General features: G+C 47.5%; 1 protein-coding gene across 1 annotated transcript; it reads right to left on the reverse strand.

Moving 5' to 3' along the window:
• Positions 1–1,351: 1,351 nt before the first annotated feature.
• On the reverse strand, positions 1,352–15,302 carry RAB33A (RAB33A, member RAS oncogene family). The gene is made up of 2 exons (XM_020969827.2): positions 14,592–15,302; positions 1,352–1,929 (listed from the first exon to the last, which is right to left on the reverse strand). The coding sequence occupies exons 1-2, from the start codon at positions 14,862–14,864 to the stop codon at positions 1,474–1,476; spliced, it is 729 nt and encodes a 242-aa protein (XP_020825486.1). The 5' UTR covers positions 14,865–15,302; the 3' UTR covers positions 1,352–1,473.
• Between the last annotated feature and the right edge of the window lie 5,660 nt (positions 15,303–20,962).

Consider the following 20,962-nt stretch of genomic DNA (forward strand, 5'->3'; position numbering starts at 1 on the left):
TATGGGGGAAGATGCAAGCCTCTTAGGCCACTTTGTACTTAGATGATGCCCAAGGGTAACTTCTAGAGGTAGAAAATATTGATAGGTGAACACCATGACTCCCTTCTTCTCTCCAAGATTTGTACAATGAGGAAGCTGTACAGGATGGTCTTCAGGCTTCTTTCCAGATCTGATGTTTTGTGATTAGTGTGATGAAGGTCTCTTCCAAACTTCTTGGGACTTTGCCAAGTGTGGTTTACCTGAGGTTGAGGCTAAGCCTTTGGAAGTTCTGCCCAGTGGAATCATGGGAATTTCTATGGCCTACTTTGTGGAGTTGCAGCACCTCCTTTCCCCCATAATGAGAAAGCAAAATTCTATTTCTACTTCTACCCATAAATATACTCTCTGGTGAACAAAATACTTGCCACATTTTCTTAAAAGACTTGCCTGGGTAATTGAGGCATGGACTAATCTAAAATCAATCTAGTAAGAGGAGGCCCTAGTTAAAACTGTGAGATAAGACACATTTTGTCAAATGGAAAGAGGATTTGGAGATAGAAGAACTGGATTCAAACCCCAAATCCACAACTTGCTAGCTATGTTACTTTGGGCAGGTAATGTCTCTTCTTAAAACTTCAGTCTCCTTATCTGAAAAATGAGAATAATAACACAATCTACCTCATTCATTCAACAAACATTGATTAAGCATCTGTTATGTTCGGGATCCTGGGGGAACTGAGATAAAGAATGGCAGTCTGTGATGTCAAAGAGCTTACCAACTAAAGGGAGATTGATTGTGAGGACAAATGAGAGCATGTCTGTGAAATGTTATAAAAATTTGATCTCTTATCAGAATCATAACTTAAGGCAGTACAGTGAGAGTTTTATTCCTTGGCTCTGAAATTTTGAGGGTACAAACAGCATCATCCCAAGGCTTCCTCCCTCCCTTCCCTTTCCCAAGAAGTTCCACCTCACCTGGCCCTACTCTCGGTAGCCTTAGGGAAAGGCACTTGAACTCTCTCCTGGACCCCAGTCCTTATATCGTCCCCCTCTCTCCCCAGCATGGATAAATGCATTTCAGTGGCACAGAAACATCAGCCCATTCTAGGAACTACTTCCCCGTGCTTGGACCATCCCAAGTGAGCCCTCTTCTATCTCATCACTGCCATAGCCCAATCCTAGTGCAAACAATTCTGAGTTATTCCCCCCTTGTTCTTATCACTCTCTACCTGACATAATCATTGTGAGGAAAATGCTTTGTCAAAATCAAAGTATTATGGGAAGGAGAATTATTCTTATCATGTAATATTATCCCTGAACCTAGAGAACCCAAGTGCCCACCAAAAAGAAAACAAAAGAGGAATCCAAGTGATAATCTATATAAATCATATTTTAATGTCAACTTGTACAGAAACGAGCTGTGTTCATCAGTTTGGTGGAGTCACAGGAAAAGGGGAGAAATTGTAACAATAGCTCATCTGAAACCATTGGGCTTCAACACGGACAAGAAGTTTTGCTGTTTGGGTCCTGTGAGAACTCCAGTTTCTGCACCTTTCCTGGCTGCTTCTCCAGATCTCGGTACAGCAGTGATTTCTGAGCCTTCAAACGGCAGGCCAAGGACATGAAAATCGACTCCACATTTTGGCTCTCTTTGGGGTCCTTGGCTGATGTTTCAAACAAGAGCATGTTGTGAGCATCGGCAAATTTCAAAGCCAGGCTAGAGGGTACCTGGATCTGTCCCCTCAAGTCACACTTGTTGCCCACAAGCACCCTGGGGACAAGTGGGGAGACAGCGTGCCCATTGCATTCCTGGATCCACATCTTCAGGTTGATAAAGGAAGTCATTTTGGTGACATCATAGACAAAGACCACAGCATGCACATTTCGGTAGTAATGTTCCACCATGCTCTTGCGGAACCGTTCCTGGCCTGCAGTATCCCAGACCTGCACCTGCAAGATAGGAGAATCGGGATCTCAACTCAGAAGGGGGAAGACACACAGACAGAAGAGGGAACACGGCCAGTGGACATTGCGAACAGAGAAGAAGTTAGACGTTATTGCCACCTTACAGAAAGTGGCCCGTTTTCAAATCAGCAGATGTGGCTTGCCAAAGCACAGATGAAAGCTTAATTTGGGACTTGACAAAATTCATTTAAAAGCAGTTTTACCGAGTTAAATGAAATCAATAAAATAATTCCCCACTTTTTAAAAGCTCCTTGAAAGTGTTTTAGGTTCATTTAATCGCTAAGTAAAGCTTAATTTCCCTAGATGTTTCTATTGGTTCGTCTCCCTCCCTCTCCCCCCAGTTTAATAAATCTAACTGTACACTGCTTGTATGATGGAAGATTTCCCCCCATGTCTTGTCATTTCTTCCTCCTGAACGATTCATCTCTCCTTCTCCAATCCTTAGCCCAGAGAGATTGGTTAGGTGACAAAGCTAGGAAGTGGCAGGAGCCAGGATTCAAACCTAGCACCTGACTCCAAATCCCAGGTTCCTTCTACTTCCCCATGCGGCCTCTACTTACTAATATGGGGAAGTAGATTTTGACATTAGCAACAAGATTCTCATCAATGACTGAGAGCTTTTTCTGAATCTTTTCCTTCAAGACTCAGATCAAATCCCATCTACTCCAGGAAGCCTTTGTTGGTCCCCCTTCCTGCCCTCCCTGCCCCCCCCAGCTCCCCAGTTGGTATTGGCTTCCCCCCCTCAGAGTACCATTCATCTACAGGTATGTAAGTTCTATCTACCTAATTGTTTCTATGTTGTCTCCTCCATTACAATGTAAGCTCCTTGGGGGAAGGATTCTTTCTGCATTTCTTTGTATCCTCAGTACAGCAAAGAGCCTAGTACATAGCAATCACTTCATAAATGCTTGCTGAAGAAACAAGCCAGGCTCCAAAGAAGAGGTATGAGAAGACACCTTCCCCCTTTGTAGGGCAGATGGTCCATAGAATGGCAGATTTTTTTTAAAGTATTGATTGGTTTTGCTGGATTCTTTTTCGTGTTTTTAAAAAATTACTTGTTATAAGATTCTATGGAAGGGAGAGGGGGCAAATTTAGGTGATGGTAAAAACGAGATATCAATAAGATTTATTTTTTTAAAATGACAGTTAACTTACTGTTGGTTAACTAGAGAATGAAATTACCTCAGAACTTCCTCTCTCCCACCTGCTACCCATTCCCTGGGGATATCAGTCTGATGGGGTGCTTGGGTGCTTGTGCTTGGACTTGGACCCCAATTTCTCCCTAGCCTCAGAAACACTGTCTCTGACAACCACTCCCCAGCCCAAGGACACTGTGCCTAGCAGTTATTCATGCATGGGCCCCAGCACGACCCTTATCTCTCCCTGGTGCAGCTACACAGAGCTGGGTGAGAGTGCTGGGCTGCTCAGGCCCCAGCCCTCAGATCATGTCTCTGGAAGCCTCCCAATTCCTTAGTAAGTTCCTGTCTTGTAAGAAAGCTCTCCCTTGTTGCAGAACATTCTCTCATCAAGACAGAGGGAGAGGGGTGCCTTGCCCAACCCAAGGAGTTTTGTCCTTGGCCAGCCCAAGGACTCTTCCTCCTGCCAGACTCCAAAGATCTATACCTCTGTCATCTCCCTCCCTGTCCAGTATACTCTCTGTACTTTCCCATCCATAGCTCTCAAAGACAGTTGAACCTTTAGATTACCTCATCAGTGTCCCTGGCATTCCTTTCCCATGCCCTTTTCCATATAAACCCTAGCTCCATCCCCAGTCTCTTACAGGTTCCTTAAGAATCCTTGCCCACTGAAAAGTGTAACAATAAATCTTTGCCACCTTGACTTGAGTCTGTGAATTCATTCCAGATGACCCTGCCTGTACTCTGGCCTTTGAGGGGTCTCAATCTCTTAGACCACAACAAGTTCACCAAAGTTTCCTTCTATTTTACTTTAAAATCACCTTAAGGTGGATACGAGAATAACAAGATGCAGGAAATAACTGAAGGTACATGAGTGCTTACTCTAGACTGGGAACTCCAGGAGGGCAGGAACCAAGCCCCTTCCCTTCTCTGGGCCTCAGTTTCTTCTGTAAAATGAGAGGGCTGGACTCAATGATCTCTAAGGTCCCTTTCTGCTCTGACATTTTTGCTTCCTAGAAGCCTGTTACTACGGTAAATACATACAGAAAAATACCAATTAGTTGGATGGATGGATGGATGGACAGATGGACAGTCTCTAAGACACCCCTCAAAAGCATCTTTTTATCTTTTTCTTGACTCCATGACTTAAGCTTGTTTTTTGCCTTTTTCTCCTAAAAACTGAGAGCTGTGGGACAGGTTCGTTGAAGGCACTGGTTAATATGGGTTCTATTCTATGAAGAAATTGTGATTCAGTGGATTTTGTTACTTAGCAGTGGTCTCTGAAAATTAGATCCCTCCATCCTAGGGCGTAAAGGAAGAATCCCCAGCTGTCCAGAAATCTGTATGGGAAAGGGTGAACAAATAAAAGAGTACATTTGTCTGAAAATGCCCTTGGCCGGGTGGAGGGGGTATGGATCAACCCAGTTCTTCTGAATGTGTGCTGGACATGCATGAGCCAGAAAAGGGTGTTGGTTCAAAGGAGGAGAAAACAAGAGGGAAGAGGAAACAAGGAGAAAACCATTCCATGAAACTGACAAACCAGTAGCCCTACTCAGGGTCTAGAAACATTCCACTGAATGGCTTCTCAAGTTTACCTGGTACATATTAAATGTTTAAATAAATGCTTTTTGACATTTACATACATAGAGGATTGTTGCTGGGAATACAGAGATGTGAACCACTTAAAGCAAATCTGCTATATGAAAATCAGTATTTAGTAAACACCTAAATTAAGCAGTGATCATTTACTTTCCAAAAGGATTGTTAAATTCCCAGCTTTCCTGCTAAATATGTAGTGGAGTGGAGAGAGTTTAAGATTCAGAATCAGAAGACCTGCCTTTGAACTCTGGCTTTGCTATTCACTTCCTGTAGGACCTAAGAGAAGTTACCTTTCTTCTCTGGACCGGAGTCTCCCCATCTGTAAAATACAGGGTTTGGATTAGGGGCCCCTCCACCTCTGGGTCAGCCTTATGATCCAAGTATGACCTCATACCTGGTACAGAAACACCCTCCCTCTCTAGCATCCCTGAAGGTTTCTGCTTGAATATTCCATGACCCTTAGAGATCACCTAGCACCAGCAGCACCCAACAGGTACTTAATAAACACGTGGAAGGCCCCACCCACCCCCTCAGCAGTAGGAAAGACTACTGGAAGCCCAAATCAGGCTGGGGAACAGGAAGAGGTTAGCAGGTATGATTCTCAAGTAGAAATCTGTGACCCTGTTACTTTTTATACTCCAGGAGGCTGAATCCCAAAAAGCGTGAAGGTATAAAACATATACATTAACACCAAAGCTCTAAAAATACCTGGCAAGGGTGGTAAGGGGGGTGGTGTGGAAAGGGAGTGGGAGAAGTATTTGGTTTCCTCATTGTGATACTCTGAGTCAGGATAGGAGGGTACCCCTCTCTTTCTGGAAGTCCGCTTTGCTACTTCCAAAATCATTGGACCCCTCTTGGGGTAGCAGACAGAGAACACTAGTTTGGAATTCACCAGACCTGAGTTCTAGTCTCACTTCTTATACTGACTAGCCAGGATTAAAGACCAAGCAGTATCACTTCCAGGCCTCAGTTTCTATAAAATGGATAATAATATCCATTGGATTGGATGCCAAGTGACTTCACCTCTCTGTGCCTCAGTTTCCTCATCTGCAAAAGCAGTATAACAATGTCTGCCCTACCTGCCTCACAGAACTGTGGCACGGAATGGCTTTCCTGGTCCAAAGTATTATAGATACGCAAGTCATTGTTATTGTTGTTTGTGAGTCCAGAACTCCAACTCAGACCTTGCCTTGATCCCCAGTTACTTGTAACACCCTGCTCCATACAGACAGACATATATACAAAAGCACCTGACTAGGAGGCAAGCAGCTGAGGGCATAAAAAGAGTAAATGGGAGGGAATAACCATTGATTGAGTGCCAACTGTGTGACTGAAAGCCATATGAAACACTATCATCTGGTCTCTCCCCTCCTCAGTAAACCCTTCACATAACTGCTGCCCCCACACACACACCCACCCTCCCTCCCTCCCTCTTTCTCCAGGCTGAGTACAGTGAAACTGATTTGCCCAAAGCCACCTGCTTGAGCAAGCCAGGATTGAAGCCTGCTGCTTTGAGGAGGGCAGCTCCAGGGCCCCAGGCTCTCCCTTTACCCAAGATGAGGAAGCTTGCCCTAAGCCAACTGGACCAGTCCCTGGAAGGCTGGGCCATCCCTTACCCCTTCCCTGCTTGGCAAAGAACAACAGGAGAACTTTGCTTTCTAGGTTTCTCCCTTGGGGGAGCCTTTGGGTAATGTCCTGGTATCCTGGGGGGCTTGGTTCAGTCCTTGGAAATTATCTTCCAGGCCAGGCTAAGATGCCCCTTTCTTTCCATAGCTTTTCAACAAACACTTATTAAGCACCAGCTGTGTGCAGAACCCTGTGCTGGGCACCGAGGGCTATACAAGTTTAGGTGAAGATCCAGTCCCTGTCCTCATAGTCTAGCACACTAACTACAAGGTCTAATGTTACATGAGAGGAGAGAGGGAGTGTGAAGTGTGCTAGATTCGAAGTTAAAGGTCCTGAATTTGAATCCTAGCTCTGTCATTACCTATACAACTTGGGGCAAGGCACGGACCCTCTCTGGTCCTCAGTTTCCCTATATGTAAAATGAGACAGTTGGACTAGATGACGTCTAACGGCCCTTCCAACTCTAAATCTAGGGACTGGTTTTTTGTTATCTTCACATCCACAGTATCTAGCACGGGACCTGGCATTTAATAAATGCTTGTTGAATCAAAGTGACCATCACCAGCCCCCAAATCTCTCTCTCCTCCTGCTGCTGCTGGCAACTATTACTCTTCATTCTTCATTTTGTCCAGGCTGTAGGAAATGTGAAATGCATTAGATTCACCGGTGTAAACAAGACTTCTCTTTCAAAAATACAGATAATTTCTGGAGAATTACAGGACTATCAGTCATACTTACCTAAGTATAAATGAGGCCCTTTTCTTCCTAACACTGCTGAGATCTGCTTTCCCTCAGATAACTGCAGTTCTGATTAAGGGCAAGGACTGGGGAAGAAAGGGAGACAATTGCTCCAGGAGCCCTAGAAGACCTAGACCAGGAGTACAGGCAGTATTGGCTTCTCCTTCAAAGGAAACTAAAGCCTTAGAGAGAAGAGACCCATCCAGGGTCACCCAGTCGTTAAGGTCCAACCTAAACCTTCTAAAGCCAAGTCTAGTTCACCTTCCACTAACTGAGAAGCATGAGAGCTAAGGCAGGCCTAGGAGGGAGAGTGCTCCAATGGGCAGCATGAGGTCACTGGGAGGTTCAATGGGGCCACAGAAAGGGGAGAGAGAAAATGACAGCAGCCAAATGCTAACATCACCTAGTTCCAAATTTTGCCCAGGGCTGCCCTTGAGCACAGGAATGGAAACTTTGCCTTCTTCCTCTTCCTCCTCCTCCTTCTCTATCTTTCCTTACCCTAAGTACAGTACAATGAGTACTCCGTTTCAGCTACATTGTGGACTAAGTAGGCAGCTGTGGGCTGGCCTGATGATCAAAAAAGTCCATATTACAATGTTTCCATTAAATAAAATGGTTCCAAATTCCAAACAACTGACTTGCCATAAAATTTTCTGGAACATGGATAAGCTGAGGACTACTTGTACTGTGTACAGAATGAAGTATTTCTATTATTTATTGTCACGGGCAAATGGAGGTAGGGAGGGAGGAGGAATTTGGAATCTATGAAACAAGGTAAAATGCCTACCAAGCTCCTCAAAACCCCCCAAACCCTCAAAGAAGTGGTATGATGGCCTTGGAATTCCATCTGCACACCTGGACAGCGTACCTCCAAGGATATGGCTGGGGAAATGGGCTCTCCAATGCTAGGGCTGGGCCCCCCTTCTTAAAACACTAATGATGTTATTTTTGAAGAGTTTCAAGAGCAGCCCTACTTCTCAATGGAAAAACTGTTGGTTGCCCTGAGAAGTCTTACTGGCTGAATGCTACAAAGCCCACAGATGGCTGACCCACAATGGGTTATTATTGGAAACAAAAGTATTTGGGGCACTTCAGATTTATTAATAGCTGGGTGATGTAAGTCATTTGAGTATTCTGGGCCTTAGTTTCCTCATCTGTAAAGGGGGGAGCTCTCCCCAGCTCTAAATCCCATGATTCTACTCAAAGAGGGACATCCCTGGCCTCCCCCAGTCTTTGTCTGGGTACCCACATCAGAGGTAGAATTCTGGGCTGAAAGGGCCAATCTCTTCATTTTACATGAGAAAACTGGGGCTCAAAGAAAGAAAGTGTCTTACCTGCCAAACAGGCTGATCTGGCATTCAAACCCAGGCTGCTCCTTCCCACTGCACTAGCCTCGGTTCATAATCCCTTTTCAACTCTGGCCACCCAAAGAGTTGAAATTCCTTAACACCCCTCTCCCGAACTATTCTAAGGGCCTTAGGCAATCATGGGGGTACAGATGTTTGCTGAGCTCCCAACTTCCAGAGGCATTCTCTCCTAGGAGTAAGCAACAGAACCACTCCTCCCCCAAGTCCCCAGGATCTGGGAGACTAGGCCCCAACCAGGTGGCTGGAGCTGCAGGGAGGAGGGGAAAGGGGAGCTTGCCAGGAGGTGCTAAAAAAGACGTACACTAGGTTATAAGAGGGGAGACAATCAGGCTCCTGGTTGCCTAGTAACCATGTGACACCCCCCCCACCTCTCCCCCCATCCTTTTAGAGCCCTCCTCCTCCTTAATTCCCCCCCTTCTGGACTGCCCCAAGGATTCCTAGGTTAGGTTTCCTAGAGCTCCAAAAGGCATTCGAGATGACTCGGCCAAGGCTTCTTCACCTCCCTCCTTGTGCTGTGGCTGCTAAAGCCCATGACCCCCTTCTCACAATCATGTTTTTAAATGCATAAAATAAAATACAGAGGATTACAAAGGAAACCAATTCTGTTGAAATACAGCGATCAACATATTTTTTAAAAAGTTAAGGGCTCTCAGGTTCAGGACCTTTCTAGTGTACGACTCGCTCAAATTTTATAGAAGAGGAAATTGAGGTCCAAAGACAGGATATGAGTGGCTCAAGATCACCCAGTTAGTTAGGGCCAAGATAGGAGTCATTTTACCCAGGTTTCAACTGGCTGAAAACACTGGCAGGGGTCTGCAGAGGCAAATACCTCCAGTGCTACGTCACATAGAGACGGCTTTAAGGACAAAGGATACTTCTTCATATGCTTTTCTGGAAATGCACTCATCTGTAAGCCTGGAAAATCCTGCTCTCTGGGGTCTGCTGGGATTTATTTTTTAATAAATCACGTGTGTTTCTCCAAGCCTCCAGGGAACAGTAACACTCAGGGAGCATCGTTTTCAAATGTGGAGGGGAGAGTGTATGCATAATTTTCAAACCTTGCCAAGGGCACACAGATGCCGGGTCCAGTCTCTGGAAGGGGGGAGGGGTCTTCTTCTTGGTTCTGCAGTGCCCCCGCCCCATGACCTGGCTGTCCGTCAGGGCTACAGCTCCACCCACTCCAAGAGAAACACCAGCAGAATGAAGAGCAGGGGGGCTGAGCGGAAGAACTAAGTGAACAATTTCTACAATAACCAGGCTGCTATAAAGGAAAACAGCACTGACAGACATCAGAACTCTGATCAATGCTGTGACCAATGCTGACTTCAGCAGACATCTCTGGTCCCTCATCTCCGTCAGAGAGGTGGAGGACTCCAGGTGCAGAATGAGTGAGTGGTATGTTGTCAAACATGGCCTGTCTGTGGATTTGTTTGGCTTGAGGGTCCTTGTCTGTTGGGGGGGGGGGTGTCAGGGGAAGTGACATTTAGGGTTGTTGTTTTGTTTGTTTAAAGGGCATCAATTAAACAACAGAAAAGTATGTTGTGTGGCCCTGCGCAATTTCCTCACTTCCTGCTTCAGGTTTCTCATCAGTAAATCGAGGACTATGGACAATAGACTTCCACTCCGCATCTCCCAGGGGTGTAGTTGATAAAAGTGCTTTGTAAACCTTAAAACCCATAGAAGGGCCATCTATCATCAAATCACTCTTCACTCTTCTATCCCAGATCCCCCAAAGGCATGATATACATGTTATTCTGGAGGACAGCATAGCAGAGGCCATACAACCTGCTATGGGCCAGAGGGACCAGGGCCTCCAGGACCCCTACCCAGTTTTCCAATGATATCCTAGATTTCTTTCTAGCTGTCCTATGATATCCTGAACTTTTGTCTAGCTCTATCTCAAGCTCTCTAGAGGTCTAGGATGTCCCTATCCAGCTCTCCTGTACCCCCCCTCCATCCTTTCTTCTTTAAGTCCCCTGGACGTCTAGCCACATCTGCCATGATCCTCAGACCTTTGTCCATATCTCCCACAATACCCCGGACCTTGATCCCCAGCATTCTTATGACTCCTTAATATTGAGGCTCTAGCTATAGTAAACAGGGCTTTATACTCCAGTCCAGGGGGTGGGGAACCTGTAGCCTTTGATTCAATCAAAGAGCCACACTTGAGGACCTAGAGGGCCACATGTGGCCTCAAGGCCAAAAGTTCCCTACCCCTGCATCTGGTTTCTCTTCTAGGACTAGGTCAGCATGGCCTGAGAAGCAGCCAGTAGTATCTTTCTCACAAAGGGGGAAGCCTTTGGCAGTCACCATCTAGCTGGGTGGTTTTGGCATTCACTCCTTGAGAAACTCCAAGGTAGAAGGAGAGTAGGGGAGTAGGGGGAGGGATGGCTAAGGGAATTTCTTCTCCAAACTTCAGAGTATTCTAGCTGGTCTGTTCTCTGCCACCTTCACTCATGCACTCATGCATGCTGGCCTTTCAGAGCCCCACTTGCAGTTCCCTAAGAGGCAAGGTCACAGCCCCCCTCCACCTCCAGCTCCTTTGGGGACTACACGAGACAGAGGTCTGCTATGGGCATAGGACCCTTTCTCCCCTTGTATATCTATGTACAGGTGTGTCCTGCTCACCATCTCAGGCCAAATCCCTGCGATTCCTTAGCATACACAAGCCTTGATAAAGCACCTGTGTGCATGTGATGTGATGCTGGACTAGCTTTGTGCCTAGTGACTTATGCTAGACCTAGGCCCATGCCTTCTGGGGAAGAGGTTGGAAAACTTAGCACAAACCCCACTGAAGTACCTCCTTAGGGCCCTGGGACTGGTCTTCTCCCCCTCTCTGATGGGGGCCTCTCTTTTCTCCTCTCATGCCAATGTCTCCTGCCTGTCAGTGCTCCCCCCCCACTGGCCAGCTGCTAGTGTTCAAAGCTAATCAAGCCTGAAAGGAGGCAAGGACCAGGCCAGGCCTTACAATTACTGATCAGCAGCCCTGATATTAAAGTCTCCCCATTTCTAATCACTCCTCAGAGCTTGTTGTAGAACAGGACATGGGCTAGATTTGGAGGCTATCCAAATTCCTATTCTGACACTTACTAGCTCTGGCCTCACGGGGATTTGACCATGGATAAATTGTGTCTTGTTCCTGAGCCTCAGTTTCCTCTTCTGTAAAATGGGGGAAAAAATCCTTGTACTCCTTTCTAGGGTTATGTATGTGTGTATATGTGTGTGTCCACACACACACGTACATACATGTGTTTGTTGATGTAGTTTTTTTAAAACATCACTGTCACTTTCCAATTACTCACTCCCCCCCCCACACACATATATATACACACACATACCACTACCACCACCATCCTAGAACCTTCCCTTGAAAGAAGGAAGTAGCCATTAAACAAAGCAGATTAACATACTGGCCTTGTCTGGCAAAGGATGCCTCATTGAGCACTTTCAGCCCACAATCCCTCTGCTATCCAGGGCACACTTCACTGTCAGGCCTCTGAGGTCACAGTTGGTCACTGCATTGATCAGAGCTCCTCACAGGGCTATTGTCCAGGAACGGGCTTTGTAAATGTCAAAACCCTGGAGAAACAGAAGCTGCTTGTGCTTGGGGCCACTATGGGAGGTCTGAAATCCTTCTCATGTGCATGTGCCAGATTTTCCCAAATTACCAGACTGGCTCTGGGAAGAAGAACAATGCCCTGTACTGAGTGATGGGCTTGGAGAACTATCGTCATAGTTTCAGCATAGTGATTGGAACCACAAGAAAAACTCCCATTTCTCCAATATTTTCAGGCTGACAAAGCATTTCCCTCACAAGCCTTCAAAGGAATGAGTGCAAATACAAGTCACCCCCATTGTAGAGAAGAGAAAACGAGTCCCAGAGAAGGAAGTGACTTGCTCAGGGTCATACAACTAGTAAGCAGCAAAGCAAAATGAAATGATCCCAGCCATCCCAAGGAAGTCAAATACAGCAAGGTCCCATATATATATATAGAGCACGCAAAGTAGCACTTTTTGTAGCAGCAAACAATTGAAAGGAAAATAGGTGTGCATTGGCTGGGAAACAGCCTGACAAAAAGGAGTGTAAGGTTATTGGTCTATGGGAAAATAATAAATGTGAGAAATCCAGAGTAACAAGGACTGGTGCAGGTCAAAACAAGCAGAACTAGGAGGACAAGAAACACAATTAACAGCAATGTAAACAAAACCCCCACTAAAATGAAAGCTTTGTCATTGTAATGATCAGAGAAGTGGGGGCCTACAGGAGCCCAGTGCTATATCTAATTCAGATGTGTCAGAGGTTTGGCCTTAACTGCTTTTCTTTGTTACAGGTGAAGCCTCGGCTGAGTGGTGGGTGGGGTGGTATGTCCAGAAATGACCATAATGTAAAAATCAAAGTCATCAATAAAACATTGATTTTTAAAAGAGGGATGGGTTGCCTTGGGAGGGTGAGCTCCCCATAGTGAAGATCTTCCAAAAAGGGTAGGATTTTATTTGAACAGAGGAAATGTTGTAGAGATCCTTGTTCACAGATAGAACTAGTCAACCCCTGAGGTCCCTCTGAACTCTTCAATCTGATAATTTCCTTACTCTGTATTTGTTCCTGCTTCCCCTGATCCCTGTTCTAGTCTTGTTTTCACTTCACCCACAAGCAGACCACTCAGGGCTCCCCAATACCCCCCCTAAACATACCTATTCTCAATGCTCACTCTCTACCAAGCCACAAACCTTGGAACATCCCTAACCTGGATCTCATCTCAAATAGATCTCATCTATCAGCTAGCTAATGGAAATTCTTTTGAGGGGCTTCTTCTGCTTCCAGATATTCCAACCAAGCCCATGAGACCATACCTTAATCCAATGGAATGACTAAGAATGCAACATTGGGAAGCAAGTTGGGTGTCAGGAAAAGTTTGGGGCACTTGGGGTTGAGGAGCCTCTCAGATCACACCACATACAGCTCCCTATCTGCTTTGTCTAAGCACAGCAATAGCCCTGGCCCCACAGTTTCCAGGAGCCCTTGTGCCTCTTTAAGAATTTCTCAACCCTGCTAACCTTCGTTCAATTACAATATAAAATCAGGCAGCCTTCTTTGCTGACTTCTCCCATTCTTTCCCACCTGCCCCCCACTCCAAGTACTGCTTAGCCAAATTAGCTCGTATTTTAATGGCAGCCAAGGTACCGAAGGAAACCGCACATCTACAAAGTGCTTTGGAATCCACTCCACAGACTGAAAAATACCCTGCGATAGATATGTGCACAAATATGTACCTTAAAAGGGCCACACTGTTTGGGTTTGTGACACCCCCCCCCCGTCCCTTTCAAGAACAATGTATTTTATATGGTTCTCTAATAATGGGGTCTTCGTTCCAGCAAAGCTCAGAGAATCAGTTGTCTACATCTGTCAGCGGCACTGGCTGTAGACGGGGAGGGGGAGAACTGGCATCGCTATCTATGGGGACGGAGAATAGACAGCAGGACCTCTTGTTCCCTGGGCTGGAGACTCTTGGGAGTCCAGAGTCATTTAGTGAGTACAAAGAGTTTTTCTCCTAGGGGAAACACCCTTTCTCTGGTGCTGGACATCGGCTTCACTGTCAGACTAGGGAGTCACTAGCTGCAAGTGGGGCCCAGGCGAGGACCTGGCTTGAAATCAGGGCTGTGAAATCTCTATTTGGGCGATTTGGGACAGACTCCTTCCCCTCTCTGGGCCTCAGTTTCCCGTCTCTAAAAAAGAGGTTTGACTAAGATGGTCTCTAAGGCGTCTGCAGTTCTGGATCTTAGGAAGTGGCTTCACGAACCACTCCCCCCTCCTCTGGAACACTTGCACTAGCCTCCAGTCAGACCTCTGATCTCCATCCCGCCCCACCCCACCCCCGAGGCAAGTCCGGCCCGCTAGGGGTCGGAGGTCAAGGGCGGAGTCAAGCATCCTTCCAGGCATTCCCTTGGGATTGGGTTGTCAGGGCAAGAAAGAACTGGATCCCGAAAACCAACCACTCCCTGAGGACCCCTGAAATGGGTCTGGGGGGCAGGAAAGGGAGACGGCAAGGGTGGGTGCGGGAATGGTGTGGCTCGGCAAGCTGGCGAGCTGGCACCGTCCCGGTCCCCGAGCCCGAGGTGTAGAACTGTGGTCCCGAGATTCAGCCAGTTGGCCCGGGCCCAGCGCCCTCCCTGCCCCCATCACCTTGATCTTCTCGCCCTCGATATCCACCGTCTTCTCCTTGAAGTCCACGCCAATGGTGGCTTCAGTCTTGTCGGGAAAGGTGCCGCCGCAGAAGCGGAATGTCAGGCACGTCTTGCCCACGTTCGAGTCGCCGATCACGATGATCTTGAAGATGCGGACCTGCACGTAGTGCTCCATGGCCGCCGAGTCGAGCTCCAGGGAGGCCAGGCTAGTGCCGGCCGTGTCCGGGGAGGAGGCGGTGGTGGTGGCGGTGGCGGCAGCGCGATGCGGCATGGCCCCCCCGCGCCGGGCCCGAGGGTGGCCTTGGCCGGCCGGCCGGCGGCCGCCACACAAAGGAGAGGGGTCCGCTGCGGCTGCTCGCCGGCGCCTCGGGGCAGAGGGTGTGGGAGGCGGCCCGGGTGTGTGCGGTGCGGGGCTGGCTGCGCGTCTGCGGGTACGCGCGACTGTGTGTGCGGGGAGCGCGCGCGGCACAAAAGGCGGACGGCGGGAGGTGGCGGCGGCGGCGCGTGGGCAGTGCCGAGTGGGCAGGTCTAACGATCAGGTGGCGCTCACGGCGGCCGCCGCCGCCGAGGCTGCTGCTACCGTCTAAGGCAGCTCTCGCCTCCCTGGGGGCTCGTCGAGAGGGGAGGGGTCAGCGACCGCCTCGCCAGATGTCAGGCTCCTCGTGCCAGGCTCCCGCTTCGCCCCTTCCCCCCAGTCACACCGAGAGCGCCCCTCGCCCAGAGTGCCCAGGACAGCGGCTTCCATTGGTTACTCCAGTCGGTTGCCTCTGGCTAGCCAATGGGGGCAAGGCCTCGCACGCGGAGGAAGGGGCAGGGGCGGGGTGTAAGGGAAAGAGCCTTGGACCTTAGAGTCAGGAGTTGCAAGGTCCCACGCGGCTCTACCGCTAGGTTGCTGTAGTACGTCTGCTAAGTCCCTTCACCAGCCTAAGCCTCGGCTTCCTCCAGGACTAGGACCCAGATATCAGATTCCGAGCTGAAAGTAGCCTTAAATTTCATCTGGTCTAAGGCTCATCCTAGAGAAGACTGAGGCTAAGTGGCTTGCCCAGGGTCACCCAGGTAGGGTAGAGCAGGGATTTTCAAGTGGGTGAGCTGACTTCAAAGCCAGCAATCTTTCCACTGCCCGTGAGCACATTAGGGGGGAGCTCATTCGGCTGCCCACTGGACTAGCGAGGGCTACAGTATTCAGTTCGTGCCATATAAAGAGTGGGTGAAAACGCAGCCTAGACACTTCTCTGAGGACGCGCTAGATCTCCAATCTCTTGACACCCAGGTGAATTTCCTTCCATTGTTCCAGGCTCCTTTTTTTTCCTTGTACACATTTAACAACTTCGGCTCTAAAAGGTAGTTAGGGGAGATAAGATCATGATGGGACCCGTAGACCTCAGAACTACTCACTTCCTTCAAAGAAGGTCATGAAATCAGTGCAAAGGACAGGCAGTACAGACCTTTATCCTCCCCTTCATCCTTCAAAATCAAACACTTGCAAAGCCTCGTCAGTTCTACGTCCCCAATCTCTTTCCCTCTCCCCTCCTCTTCAGCCACACAGCACCCACCACCATTCAGACCCTCATCAACTTAAGAGAGAGAAGAGCAGGCATGTGAAAATGGGATTAGATTCGTTCTTTTTGGCCAAAGAGCTGCAGAGAAAATAATTTGGGCTCAATATACCTGGATTCTAAATTCACTGAACACCTTAGCAAGTCACATAGCAGAAGAAACTAATCAAACTCCCAATCGAACTCTAAAATAGTAAAGTGGGGAGCTCCCTATTGCCAGACAAGGAAACACACCATACTTACCTAATGGGAATGTTGTCAGGTGAATGCCTGGATTTGATGATCTCTGAGGTCCCTTCATACTCTGAAATTCTATGAGAAGATAAGTTGGAAGGGCCCTGCCAGCTTAGAGAGTCGACATGATTCTTTCTAAGGGGGAAGCTTGCATTGTCTGCTCCACCAAAGGGAGACCTTGTTCTCTGGGAATCATTCCTAGGACTCTATCTCCCAACGAGGGACCCTGTATACTACAATGGCAAACCCTCTAAAGAAGGGAATTGAGGGGGGATGAAGCTGGGGAGAGAAGGTCCCTTACTAGGCTTCATCCATTGAAGCCAAGTATTGAGTGTAAGAACTGATTTTTTTAAAAATTTTCATAAAGAAAACTTTATCTAGTACATACATTTTTCCACTACTACTGCTACTTTTTGGAATATTCCAATAGGACAATGCAATTATTTACCAACTATTCCCCATACACCCTTGACAAACTTGTCCTATAACTCTTGGGGGTACATGCACCCCAGTTTGGCTACCTGTGCCTAACAACAGACAAAAAGAACATGCTGTTATCTTTGTCACCTTACCTGAACATCTAACCAAAAGCCAATCTCTCTTCTAGCAAAAAGACAAAACTGAATTTTCAAGGCCTGTCTCTGTTACCAATTCAATGTATGGCCTTAGTCAAATCATTCCTCCTTGCCACAACTGCAAAATGAAGATGTCTGGCTAATCTTTAAGGTACCTTCCAACCATAGATCCCATGACCTTAGTGTCAGAGCCTCAATTTCCAGGAACTCATATTATCCTTGGAAGACAGTGAACAAGAGCAGCTTTCACTAGGGCAAGTGGCCAAAGCTTCTGGCTACAGCCTGGCTTCTGGCCAAGTGCAGCTGCCTAACCACTTGTAGCCCTGGCCCAGCTGCAGCCACTACTTGGTTGAGAGTTTTCTCATGGTCCATCACCTGCCCACCACCCTTTTTGCAAACATACTTTCATCAAGGCACAAGGTTGGGATTCAATCTCCCCATGGGCCAGCTAAATTTACTCTGTTCCCGGGTCACAGGTTGGTCCCCAGGGGGATGGGGTGAAAATCATGTCAACAGAGCAGTGCAAACCACCCCCAGGACCAACAGTAGATTGCAGACAATATCCCCAGCTCATCTTTGTAGAGAAAGAACTGTATTACTGTAAACACGAAAAAGTCCCATTTAAGCAAAACGGCTGGAGGATGGGGTGCTCTGGTTAATAAGTTATTTAACTGAGTTATCCTATATACGCTGATGAAGAGTTACCACAGAGACCATGCACAGAACATTCAATGAGCAAAGAATTAGAACACAAAATCTACAATAAAATGATATAGAAGAGAAGTCAGTCTTGCTTGGAACAAAACAGTTACTACCTGGATTCTAAATAGAGGGAGTTTGCTCTCTTTGAAGACAGCGTTACTGAAGGTGATCACACTATGTAAGCACAAATGTGGCTGTAAATATTAGGCCACAATCTCACTGGAAATCTCAAAGGCAAACCTTAGAACTATAACAATCAAAGGTACATTCTTCCTGCTCTCTGGTGAGTGACCCTAATATGGGCCTATATTCACCTGATCTCAAAGAGCCTGATTCCTGGGCTTCTCTCCTCTCTCTGGCTCTAATAGAGAGATGATGTATTCTCTCTCTCTCCCCCCCCCTCTCCCCTTCTGTTTCTCTCTCTTCCTCTCTCTGTTTCTTTCTCTTTCTCTCTCTCTCTCTCCCCCTCCTTCCCTCTCTCTGTCTCTTTCTCTTCCCCTTTCTCTCTCTTCCTCTCACTATCTCTCTGTGTCTGTCTGTATCTCTCTCTCTTCCTCCTTTCTTCCCTCCTTCTCTCTCTTCCTCTCTCTGTTTCTCTCTCTTCCTTTGTTTCTCTCTTCCTCTCTGTTTCTCTGTCTCTCTCCCCTCCCTCCCTCTCTCTGTTTCTTTCTCTTCCTCTGTCTCTCTCTTCCTCTCTCTGTCCCTCTCTCTTCCTCTCTCTGTGTCTGTCTATATCTCTCTCTCTCTTCCTCTCTCTCTCCCTCCTTCCTTCTCTCTCTGTTTCTCTCTCTTCCTCTCTCTGTCTCTCTGTGTTTGTCTGTCTCTCTCTCCCCCTCCCTCCTTCTCTGTTTCTCTCTTCCTGTCTCTCTCTCTTCCTATGTCTGTGTCTGTCTGTATCTCTCCCTCTTCCTCTCTCTCTCTCTTTCCCTCTATCTCTCTCTTCCTCCTTCTCTCTCTTTCTCTCTTTTCCTGTTTCTTTCTCTTCCTCTCTGTCTGTCTCTGTTTGTATCTCTCTCCCCCTCTCTCTCCCCCTCCCTTCCTCCTTCTCTCTCTTCCTCTGTCTCTCTGTGTTTGTCTCTCCCCCTCCCTTCTTCTCTGTTTCTTTCTCTTCCTCTCTGTCTCTCTCTCTTCCTATGTCTGTGTCTGTCTGTATCTCTCTCTCCTCCTCTCTCTCCCTTCCTCCCTTCCTCCTTCTTTATCTGTTTCTCTTTTTTCCTCTGTTTCTTTCTCTTCCTCTCTGTCTCTGTCTATCTGTATCTCTCTCCCTCTCTCTCCCCCTCCCTTCCTCCTTCTCTCTCTCTTTCTCTCTCTTTCTCTCTATCTCCCTCTCTCTCTCCCCCTCCCTTCCTCCTTCTTTCTCTTCCTCTGTTTCTTTCTCTTCCTCCTCTCTCTCTCTCCTTCTCTCTTCCTCTCTCTCTCTCCCTCCTCTCTCTCCCCCCTCTCTCCCTCTCTCTTTCCCCCTCCCTTCCTCCTCTCTCTGTTTCTTTCTCTTCCTCTCTGTCTGTCTGTAACTCTCTCTCTCTCCCTCTCTTTCCCTTTCTCTCTCCCCCCTTCCTCCTCTCTCTTCCTCTCTCTTTCTCTTCCTTCTCTCTCTCTCCCCCCTTTTTCTCTCTCCCTCTCTCTCTTCCTCTCTCTGTTTCTTTCTCTTCCTCTCTGTCTCTCTCTCTCCCTCCCTCTGTCTCTCCCTCTCTCTCTCCCCCTCCCTTCCTCCTTCTCTCTTCCTCTATGTTTCTTTCTCTTCCTCCTCTCTCTCTCCCCCTCCCTTCCTCCTTCTCTCTTCCTCTCTGTTTCTTCCTCCTCTCTCTCTCTCCCTCTCTCCCCCTCTCTCTCCCCTTCCCTTCCTCCTTCTCTCTCTTCCTCTCTGTTTCTTTCTCTTCCTCCTCTCTCTCTCTCTCTCTCTCTCTCTCTCTCTCTCTCTCTCTCTCTCTCTCTCTCCTCTCTCTCTCTCTCTCTCTCCCCCTCTGTCTCTCCTTCCCTCCTCTCCCACTGGGCCTGACAGAATGACAAATGAATAGGCAGTGTACACTGTTTGTTCCCTAGGTGATACGATGTTGGAAAGGCAGAGCTGCCAAGCTGGGGGCTGGGAAGTACAGGTAACATTCTAGCTGGCTGGTGTGGCCTGAGAGAAGTCCCAGGGCATGCCTGAGGTGATAGGGACAACTCCACCTAGGGGCTCAGGAGCCCTCCCTTCCAGGGCCAGCTATGCCATATGCCAGCCTCAGTACCTTGGGCAAGTCATTCAAACTCTCTGAACCTGAGCTAGAAAAACCCAGGGCTAATGGATACAGCAGAGTGAAACAGAAAGAGCAACGAACCAGAAAATAAGACCCAGCTTAACAGCGCAGCTGGGGGAAATTACAACTTTTCTGTGCCTCAGTTTCCATCTCTGTAAAAAGATGGGTTGGACTATGCCAGGGCTTCTTAACCTTTTTGTGTTCTGGACCCCTTTAGCAGTCTAGTGGACCCTCAGAATAATATTTTAAATGTATAAAATGAAATATATAGGATTACAAAGGCAACCAATTATACTGAAATACAATCATCAAAAAATTTTACAAATAAGTTCACGGGCCTCAGGTTAAGAATGATCTATAGCATAGCTTCTAGTTCTAAATCTTTGAACCTTAATAGAAATCATCTGGACAAATAACTATGTAATACTTATTTTCTGTTCACTGTATTTGTCCAGAAGAAGTGATGAGAGAAAAGCCCCAGCAGATCCTTTCTCTCCTCTACCTTCCACTTGCTGTTACTGGAGCTGTCAGAAGGGGGCAGCAGTTAATGGCCACATAGAACTCAAAGATGCCAGGACAAAGCCATTCTCACAGAGCTTTTGCTTCCTCCCCACACCTCTCCACACCGGGACACAGTTTAGAAGCTGTGAGCAGTGTAAGTTTTCAGAACATACTCAAAACAAAGGCAGACATGAATGGATCTGCATCACTGGAAGCCTTGTAGTCACATTAGTGAGATCACTGGTCCATTGCAATACACAATAAAGAACCAAACATAAGCACGTTTGCCTAGTTCTTACCACAGATCACCTCACAGGGCACAGTACCCAGGCCTAGTGGGCTCTTTGCCAGCCATGGCCTGGAATTGTTTAGGCTTAGAAAAATGAGCCTGGCATCAGGTAAGAGAGGCATGGCTAATCAAAAGAGCATCACAGGAAATGAGCCCCCCCCCCCCGGCCACTCTCACTGGGGAGACCTAAACTAGAAAGTAGATACCAGTGGGATGAACGGTTGAAGCAGTGACCCAAAAGCCTGCAGGTATTCTCAGACCACATGGAATTCTGTGGC

This window comes from Phascolarctos cinereus, unplaced genomic scaffold (genome assembly GCF_003287225.1).
Source record: "Phascolarctos cinereus isolate Bilbo 61053 unplaced genomic scaffold, phaCin_HiC Scaffold_8;HRSCAF=390, whole genome shotgun sequence".
In the NCBI taxonomy this organism is placed as follows: domain Eukaryota; kingdom Metazoa; phylum Chordata; class Mammalia; order Diprotodontia; family Phascolarctidae; genus Phascolarctos; species Phascolarctos cinereus.